Source organism: Octodon degus, unplaced genomic scaffold (assembly GCF_000260255.1).
Source record: "Octodon degus isolate 3935 unplaced genomic scaffold, OctDeg1.0 scaffold00002, whole genome shotgun sequence".
NCBI classification, from domain to species: domain Eukaryota; kingdom Metazoa; phylum Chordata; class Mammalia; order Rodentia; family Octodontidae; genus Octodon; species Octodon degus.
The window spans coordinates 91298-101422 of NW_004524578.1; the positions used below are offsets into that span (position 1 = coordinate 91298).

At 40.1% G+C, this 10125-nt stretch overlaps 2 protein-coding genes across 4 annotated transcripts in view; both read right to left on the reverse strand.

Moving 5' to 3' along the window:
• The window catches only part of Snrpn (small nuclear ribonucleoprotein polypeptide N), a 5676-nt gene extending 3827 nt beyond the window's left edge, over positions 1 to 1849 (reverse strand). The window contains exons 1-2 of the mRNA XM_004623439.2: positions 1761 to 1849; positions 2 to 153 (exon numbers count right to left, since the gene is read on the reverse strand). Of these exons, the coding sequence (XP_004623496.2) occupies positions 2 to 153; positions 1761 to 1763 (155 nt within the window). The 5' untranslated portion in view covers positions 1764 to 1849. The remainder of the gene's footprint in view (position 1; positions 154 to 1760) is intronic.
• Snurf (SNRPN upstream reading frame) overlaps positions 1819 to 10125 on the reverse strand; it is a 17364-nt gene continuing 9057 nt past the window's right edge. Inside the window, exons 2-5 of one of the 3 annotated variants that reach the window (XM_023712740.1) lie at positions 9669 to 9806; positions 7267 to 7386; positions 6250 to 6278; positions 1851 to 1904 (exon numbers count right to left, since the gene is read on the reverse strand). In XM_023712740.1, the coding sequence (XP_023568508.1) occupies positions 7281 to 7386; positions 9669 to 9778 (216 nt within the window). In that variant the 5' untranslated portion in view covers positions 9779 to 9806 and the 3' untranslated portion in view covers positions 1851 to 1904; positions 6250 to 6278; positions 7267 to 7280. Of the gene's footprint in view, positions 1905 to 6249; positions 6279 to 7244; positions 7387 to 9668; positions 9807 to 10125 lie in introns of all 3 variants that reach the window. The other 2 variants (XM_004623230.2, XM_023712743.1) reach the window with 2 other exon arrangements.

The window sequence follows — 10125 nt, forward strand, 5'->3', positions numbered from 1 at the left end:
CTTGATCTTCCTGAACTCATCGCAGTCACAGAGGATCAAGTTCATGTGCTTGTCAAAAGCCTTGAAGGTGCCGATGAAGATGCGGCCATCCTGCAGGATGCAGCGCATACGGTAGTCGATGTGCTGCAGCATCTTGCTGCTCTTGCCCACCGTCTGCATGGGAAAGGAAAGTATGCAGCCGCCTGCACAACTGAGTCTCATCCCCTTGTCATTCCAGCGCCTGCTGCAGCACAAGCTTGGGCTCTAAATAAGTGTCCCTTGAAGCCCTGGCAATACTGCTCTCTACTCCTCAAAAGCATTAGGCAATTTTTTCATAAAGAATTATTTTTCCAACAGAGATCATCCATGCTCCCTTTTATAATTTCCTTCACTCCCTAAATACTGTTTTCTGCTACAGAACACTTGTCTCTGTGCACATCCAAGGACAAATTCCGATCTCAAAACTGCAGGTTTCCACCCAATGGAATAGTAACATGGATTATCTTGTAGCTCTCCAATCTCATATCCAGCATACCAATATACCTTTTCTTCTATTTTTGTTTCCATTAGTCACTATTTAACATTTTATCCTGATCACACAATTCTGATAATTAAAAGGAAGGTATGTTGCTTCTCCATTAATTTAATGTGATGCTTTGCATAACCATAAAGTAAGCTTTCCAGGAATCATGGTTCCTAACTGTAACCCAGCATCTGGGAGACTAAGGCAGAAGGATCACTACAGCCTGGTGGACAAAGTCAGCTCACAGCCAGCCTGAGCTACATAGCGAGACCCTGTTTTAAAAAGACAAATAAAGGGGCCGGGGAGATGGCTCAGTAGGATAAGCGCTTGACTGGTAAACGCAAGGATCTGAGTTCAATCCCCGGTTCTGCCAAAAATAAAAAATAAATAAAAATAAAGACAAATAAGGGCCAGGGAGATGGTTCACTAGAATAAGTGCTTGCCTGGCACATGCAGGGTCCTGAGTTCAATCCCTGGTACCACAAAGAAAAAAAAAACACTAAGCTATCTCTCAGTCAACATCCAATTTTCATCCCTTAGAGGTGCTATTCTTTTATTTTCTTTTTTTTTTTTTTGGTGTTTTGAGACGGGTTCTCACTATGTAGTAGTTGATGCTGGCCTTGGGCTCACTCTGTAGCTCAGGCTGCTCTCACTGATCCTCCAGCCTCAGCCTCAGCTGCTGGGATTTGAAGCGTGCTCCATCACAGCCAGAATTGCTGTGTCTTTGCATTGGAGAACACACGCTGTCACAATTTCAATCACAACACTGCGATGAGAATGGCATCCATCCATCCATCCATCCATCCATCCAGACTGCATTCTGCTACAAAAATTAACTCAATTCCTATGCACTTTCCCCATACGTCAACAGGTATAACCCGGGCTTACCTGAGTCATTTATCTGCAGAATAGTTCCTTAAAACTTTATTCCTAAGTTTCTTGCTTTCACTTTTACACTGTTAGTGCCATGGGCCACAGCACTGTGGCCTTGCGAATGCTGAGCAAGCCCGCTCCTGTTAAGCTGCAGCCGCATCCCTTGAAGCTCTGTGCTCTCCTATCTATGACATCTCGTGGCATGTTTCCCCAACTCTCTTACTGCTATAGCAGCATACCGGGTATCACTAATCTCCACTTGTTCCAAAAGGGAATCGGCACCCACCTCTACAAATTCTCCTTTATAACTTCTTTCAGCACTCTAAATCAGCTAGGTCGCTGAACCTCTAAAGCAACTTTCCAACTGCCTTCATAAACATCTTACCATGATTGCTGTTTCACCAAATCCAGTGTCAACGATAAAATTTCAGGAGCCTTAACACCTAAGGTACAGCTATAAAGGTATGACGCAGGTTCTCCTACAGACAACGCAAGGTGTTCAGATGTTTCACAACCAGCAGGTAAGAGTCTGCAGAAGAAAGTATGTTATAGTCGCACTGCAATTCACCATGATTTTAAAAAGGTGATTTTAAAAAAGTAATTTTAAAAAACAAATAGTAACAAATAATTTTTAAAAATTCAACACATAGGGGCTGGGCTGGTGAGATGGCTCAGTGGTCTAAAGCACCTACTTAGAACAAGCTTAGCAAAGCACAGGGACTGCTGTTCAATCCCCCAGCACCACATGCCAGCCAGCCCGCCCCCTGGTGGGCTGAGCTGGCTACACACACATATAAATAAATAAAACGTAAAAAAAAAAAATTAAAAAAAATTCAACACATATTCCCAAACAGACTCAAAGGAGTAATATATTCCATTAGTTTTTTTTATCTAAAACTTTACTTTACACTTAGAATAATGAATCTCAAAAAAATCATTGTTTCCAGATTCCAAAATTTACCATCTCATTTAATACTGAGGTATACTTGAAACTTTATACTTCTTGACTGAACCATATAAATGCTTCCATGTCCATATTTTCCTTAAAAACTTTTCAATATTAGGCAACTTTCCTCTGTAAGAACCAACTATGTTATGAATAAGCCTAAGAGAAATCTAGCCAGCACCAAGCAAAGTCTTCAGCTTGACCATCACTCATCATTGACTAAAACATAAACTGTATTCCTTTTATATCAAAATTTGGGTGTATGGGGCCAGGGAGATCACTCAGCAGAATAAGTGCTTCCCTGGCAAGTGCAACGGCCTGAGTTCAAACCCCAGTCCCCCCCTGAAAAAAGTCAGGGAGATGGCTCAGTAGAATAAGCGCTTCCTTGGCAAGCACAAGGGACTAAGTTCAATTCCCGGTTCTGAAAAAAAAAATTGGGGTATAAGAACAACAATAGTGGAGAACTACCTGCTCAGGTCCCCCTCCTATCCCTCTCTTGGACAGGAGCTTTCTTTCTCTCAATAAATATATTCTGCTCATTAAAAAAGAACAACAGGGGCTGGTGAGATGGCTCAGTGGTCTAAAGCACCTACTTAGAACAAGCTAAGCTAAGCAAAACACAGGGACCGCGGTTCAATCCCCCAGCACCACATGCCAGCCAGCCCCGCCCCCTGGTGGGCTGAGCTGGCCACATACACAAAATGAACAAATAAATAATTCTTTTTTTTTAAAAAAAAAGAACAACAGTGGCATTTTTCTGAGACAGGGTCTCCCTACGCTATTTAGGCTGGCCTTAAACTCACAATGTAGTCCAGGCTGGCCTTAAATTCACTGAGTTTTTTCAAGTCCTGGTGTGACTACAAGAGTACATCTCCACTAACAAGTATCATTTTAGAAACAAGTTAACGTACCTGTAGTGTCATAAATATAAAGATATCCAGTGTGCATGTTCTCCACTGTTCAACAGATAAACATCAAGTAAAACTGTTGGGCAACACTCTCCCTGTTGGGAGTTTGATACCAGGAACTCTCGGATGGTAGAAACACCAGTCATGAAAGAACTGTACCACCAGCGCCTTCGTTAGGCAAATTTTGAATAATGTGCAATATTGCAGCATGTGAAAATCATGTAATTGAAATGGTGCTTAGAAACATCAGAACAAAGTGAAAAAAGTAGGTAAGACTAATCATTTAATCAAACAGTGGTATGAAATAGTTCACTTAAGTGTATACATAGCAAAGAAAGTTTCCTTATGATCAATTTTTTTCAGACAGGGTCTCGCTATGTAATGCAATCTGACCTCAAATTCCTGGCTCAGTCCCCCAAGTATCTGGGACTAGAGGCATATAAGTACAAACAGCATTGATTCCAAATAATATTATGGTTTATATAAGATGTGCCGCAAAGCCGCATGCTCACGGTGGCGCTGTGTGAGGGAACTACATCATGGGCAGGATGCAGGATTAGTCCACTGATGACTGATACCTGAGTGATGTTGAAAGATGAAGTCTGGTGGGAAGAGGTGGGTCACTGTAGGCGTGGCTTGGAGTTATATAGATATATGGATAAAGATACATAGATATAGATATGGATATATATAAATATCTATATCTATATATCTATATCTATATATCCCTCCATTTCACTTGATGGCTGCTGCTTTCTGCCTGCTAATGTAATGCCATGTAATTCCTTCTCTGCAGTGCCGGACTGCCATGTCACCCTGCCTTGGAGTCAACCCACTATGGGCTGAAATGTCTACACACTGTGGGCCAAAATAAACCATTCCTTTTTTAAATTTTTGAGGGTCACATTCACATATTTTGTCCTAAAGAGAAAATAGGACATAGACAACACAATTTATAGAGATAGAGAAACCATAAATTTCACTTAGAAATCAGAACACATGTTCACATCCTACAGTTGTAAAAAGGAATTTCCCTAAAGAAATTTGAAATTTTAGGAGCAGTTACTTCTCATTCCTCTATCTGGCAAACCACAATTTTTAACCCTAGTTAACGGTGAGAAAATAAACATTCTGCAGAATAATCAAATTTATCTCTAGCATAAAGGGGGAGACAATGTTGCATGAGGAAGAGGACAGAAAGAGCAGCAGCATCAGACCGATGGATGGACGGTCATGGTAGATCTTCTCAGACTAAAGACACATAAGCAAAAAAACACTCTTCTGCCATCCAACACAAAAGCAAATGCTTTCCAATTTTCATAAAGTATGAACTTGTAAGTGTTCAAAATGCACTCAAATGAAAAGCTACTTTAAATCAAAACAAAACATGATTATTCTCAGCCAAAGCACATGTAAGAAACAAAAGCCCACAAAATAGTTCTCTATCTTTGCTCATTGACTCAGTTAAGAATTAACTGATAGCATGGTGGCAAACACCTGTAATCCCAGCACTCAGAAGGCTAAGAAAAGAGCACCATGAGTTGAACACAGGCTACATGAGAGACCCTGTCTCAAAAAAGAAGTGCAAAAATTTAGAATTTTAGGTTGTCATACAAAGATCCACTACAGGAAAATGTGCCAAGTAAAATTATTAGTACGAAAATACAACTAAATAATTCATCCATAAAATAATGTCAATTAAAACCACAAGAAGCAGAGTACGGTGGTACATACTTGTAATCCCACCATTATGGCTGAGGCAGTAGGACTGCCACAAGTTCAAGGCCAGACTGGCTGGACTACATAGTAAATTTAAGTGTGACTATTCCTAAAAAAGTTAAAGCTATACTAAAAAAAATGAATGACTGTTCCTTAAAATTTTATTTATTAGAAAACAAACACTATTTTCTCTGATGCTTGGAAAATGAAAATATTTTTCAAAAGTCACACTTAAAAACTGAAAAAAACTAAGACAAATCAGCATCCTCCATTTTACATTTGAAGACTCATCATACTGAACTTTTTAGACAGTAAATAACCATAATTGCAGGTTAAAGACTATCCAAAATGCTTGGAATTAAATTTGTTTTCATGTATTTTGAGCTTTAGAATTTTGGCATAGGGGGCCATGGAGATGGCTCACTGGAATAAGTGCTTCCCTGGCAAGCACAAGGGCCTGAGTTCAATCCCCGATTCCACAAAAAAAAAATTGGCATATATAAATGAGATACAATGACTGAAGAAAGCCAAATGTAAATTTCATGTTGTACACATAGCTTCAGGTAACATTATCCAATACTTTCAATAATTTTATGAATGAAACAAAGCTTAATGAGTGGGATTTTCCACTTTTGACCACGAAAAAAAGTTTATTTTACTTTTTTTGTACTGGAGATTTTACTCAGGACCTTGTAGTTGCAAGGCAGGTGCTTATGCCACTGAGCCATCTCTCCAGCCTCAGACAAAGTTTCATATTCTAGGTGCATTTTGGATTTTGACTTGAGGATGCTCAACCTGTTATACTTTAAGCTATCTATTGTTGAAATATTAAAAAGCTCATCTACCTGTATAGTAAATAAAAACATTCAAGGGGCCAGGGAAATAGCTCAGTAAAATAAGTACTTTCCTGGCAAGCGCAAAGTCCTGAGTTCAATCCCCAGTTCCACCAAAAAAAGAAAATGTGTATCATCTATGGCAACTCCTTACCAACATCTGAAATATCTTGGGTTCCTTCATCTGGCCCAATCTTTATTTCTTCTTTTTTTTTTTCCAGAACCAGGGATTGAACTCAGGCCCTTGAGCTTGCCAGGCAAGACCTTATTCTACTGAGCTATCTCCCCGGCCCCTTTTATTTTACTAATTTATTTATTTTGGCTTTCTTCATTCCTTTCAGTACCAGATACTGCATCTAGAATCAAACTTATATAACCACTTATTTATTTTGTATTTTTATTTTGAACTGTACAGCCTCAGCCTTAGTAACTGGTATTATAGGCATGAGCCACCATGCCTAGCCCTACCTTGGTTTTTTCTTTGCAATTGGTTCTGTAAAACAAAAGTCAATAAATTATGCTTTTACTGAAGCAAGATGTTAAGGCTGTTCTCATCACGCTACTCAAAACTGACATTATAGTAGAACTACAGTCATAGTATATATAAATATATTCCTGTCAAAGAACATTCCAATAAATGCTAGTACAAGTAGTAGATAAAGTTCTTTAACAACCCTTGTAAGGATTTAATTTCTGATATATTTATCTTTTATCTTATTTCAATTTTACATGCATATATCTGATCATATGATTGAAAGACAACACTATGTATTACAACATACTGTGAAACTCATATTACTTTGTGTATGCTTTAAATGTTAGTGTTAAACTGTATCAGAGGGGGGCCAGGGACATGGCTCAGTGGAATGGGCACTTCCTTGGCAAGCACAAAGGCCTGAGTTCAATCCCTGGTTCCGCAAAAAAAAAAGAAAAAAGAAAAAAAAAAAAGAAACTGTATCAGAGGGGGCCGGGGAGATAGCTCAGTAGAATAAGTCCTTGTCTGGCAAGCACAAGGGCCCAAGTTCAATCCCTGGTTCCACAAAAAAAAAACTGTATCAGAACTTGAACAGTTAACTAGCGAGCCAAAAGTCATTAGTGGGATTACACGTGGGATTACAGATGTCCCACACTTGAAATCCCAGCACTTGGAGGCTGAAAACAAGAGGATCACTATGAGAATGACCTGTATAGGAAGACCCTGTAAGTCCTGTACTAAACACACACACACAAAAAAAATTCCAGGGTCCGGGGAAATGGCTCTGTAGAATAAGCACTTGACTGGCAATCGCAAGGATCTGAGTTCAATCCCCGGTTCCGCAGGAAAAACAAAAAATCCACTCTAGGTTTACAACACAGATTTGTTTGTTTCTGTTTCTTTGTAGCAAACAAAAAACTGATTGGTCAGAACTTTCTAGAAAGGCTATCTCCTTCTGATTATTTTGTAACTAACATGACTAGCATGCTTGTTGAAATCTGCTACCTTGATGTTCCAATGGAGTTTAACCACCTCTGGGGGTCTCAGCTAAGAACGCCTGTCTCAGCTCTGCCTGGAAATCCACCACAGGAATTTGGTGCTGCTGAGAACGTCTGGGGTACAAGTGACACCTAAGACAAAAAAACATTTGTTAAATGGTTTCATAACATTTGCCTACACAGATCACTGTAGGTTTCCACACAAACATGCATGTGACTACTAGATACTTACCAATGTCAGAGATCCAGGGTGTTGAGGCCAGAACCTTTGTATGGAGTGGTAGGTATCCCTATTCCTATATCTTGTTAAATTTTTATTCTAATACAGGGTTTCTTGTGGAGTGCTCAGTTGCCCAAGCAAGGCTTATACCTATATGATCCAATCTTCCAGCTTCAGGTTCTCAAGAGAAATAAATGGGGTCTTCAAATAACTGAAAACCCAAGAGCAATCATCCCTACAGAAACACCCATCATGATACCAACCTTTTTATATTCCAGTTATCCCATATGGAAACAATCCTTCTGCAGTGCAATAGGGTGTGATTTGCTAAATGATTTCTTTTGTAAGACCTTAGAAGAGTAATCTACATTAATAGGAAAAGTCAATATGTGAAAATGCCAGAGTGTTTGCAGAGTTCTTAACTATTTAAATCTTGGGATAAAGTTGGTTCATTAGCAGAATTCTTCCCTCTTAAATTATATAAATCATTCTTAGCTTGCAGAAGTTGCTACAGGAAGACCCTAAACACCAAAGCATCAATAATCAAGCTGTTGCCAGGGTGGTGGCACATGCCTATAATCCCAGCACCATGGAGGATGAGGCAAAAAAGGATCACCAGGAGTTGGGAGGTCTAGGCTATGAGACTTCAAGGCCAGACTGAACTACATAGAGTCACTGTCTCAAAAAGAAAATTAAAAACTAAGCCAACCATGGTGGCACACACCTGTGATTCTAGCACTAGGGAGAGCTGGAGGCAGGAAGATCCCTGTAAGTTAAAGGCCTGTGAGGGGACATGGCTCAGTGGAATAAGCACTTCCCTGGCATGCGCAAGGGCCTGACTTCAATCCCTGGTTCCTCCAAAAAAATTAAAAATAAAAAATAAAGGCCTGAGGGGAAATAAATAGACTGGGGCCGGGGCGATGGCTCAGTGGAATAAGCGCTTTCCTGGCAAGGGCCTGAGTTCAATTCCCAGTTCCCTCTTTTTTTTTGGCGGAACAGGGGATTGAACTCAGACCCTTGCGCTTTCCAGGGAAGTGCTTATTCCACTGAGCCATCTCCCCAGCCCCTACAATCCCCAGTTCCACACAAAAAGACCTGCCTGGGCTACATGAGAGTTTAAGGACAGTCTGACTGAACCTTGAAGGAAGACCCTGTTATCCAAATAAAAAAAAAATCTGGCCAAGATGGCACACCTATAGTCCCAGGACTTAGGAGTCTGAGGCAAGAGGATTGTTGTCAGTTTCAGGTTAGTCTGGGCTACAAAGTGAGCCCAAGCCAAGCCTGAATGAACTGTATAGTGAGACCCTGCCTCAGAAAGGCTAAAAAAGTGAACTTCCATAAATATTCATTGTTGGGGGCCTGGGAGATAGCTCAATAAACACTTGCCTGGCAAATGCAAGAGCCTGAGTTCAATGCCTGGTTCTGGAAAAAAAAATTCATTGTTGGTTTGTAGACTATTATGTTCCAATCTTGTTTTATTCAAATTTGGGGGAGGGTGTAGCTATTAACTTTTATGTGTGCTAATTCTTTAGGGCTAGCACACATAAAGGGTCAAGGAAACGGATGACTGGTGCTTATGGTGTGGCAACAGTGCACAAAATTAATGAGCACAAGTAATCCCTGATTCCCTATGCCTATAAATCCCTGTGCTTAGAAACCTTAAGATAAGGGCTGGTGAGATGGCTCAATGGTGTAAAGCACCTATTTAGAACAAGCTTAACAAAGCACAGGGACCGCGGTTCAATCCCCCAGCACCACATGCCAGCCAGACCCGCCCCCTGGTGGGCTGAGCTGGCCACACACACACACACACACACACACACACAATAAATAAATGTAATAAATAAATATTTAAAAAAAACAAAAATATTGGAAACTGAACTTTTCAAAATCCTGAAGAGGAAAAATATTTATCAAAGTGTTTAATAGCATATTAGAAAGATAAATCATACTTAAGAAATACATGTTTACAAAATTTCCAAAAGAAATCTGCAAAATGGGGCCGGGGAAATGACTCAGTAGAATAAGCACTTGCCTGGCAAGTTCAAGGGTCTGAGTTCAATCCCCGGTTCCGCAAAAAGAAATAAATAAATAAATCTGTATTCCAATGTGTGCTTTTTCTATCGTGTGTGCTTTATACTGCAAAATACTTTGGATTCTGAGTACAACATTTCTGGAACCAGATCATACTCACTCTTGGTTGCTCAAGGAAGCAGTTCGTCTACGTTTCACTTGGACTTCTACCTCTGGCACGTGCTGTTCTGTAGTTCTTCTCAGATGTAAGCGATCCCTGGCTCGCTCCATCGCGCCTCGGCCCGCTCCTCCGTGAGACCTACTGGTCCGAGTGGGCCTGAGTTCAATCCCAGGTTCTGCCAAAAAAATAAAAATAAAATAAAAAATATAATTTAATACTTTTTATTGTAGAATAATATAACCAAGACTATATAGAAAAATACCAACAAACACTTGTGGAAATGCTACTTTCATAAGATTTACCAAAACACCTTTTAAAAAGGAGTGATTAAGCACAACACTACAACCATGAAGGCAGGAGAGACACCTCCATGTTGTGCCCTGCAAACATCCCACAAAATGGCGGCTCTGGGAAACAAGGAAGCTGTGCTCTCCTGGCGGCCATGTTGGGAGCTGTG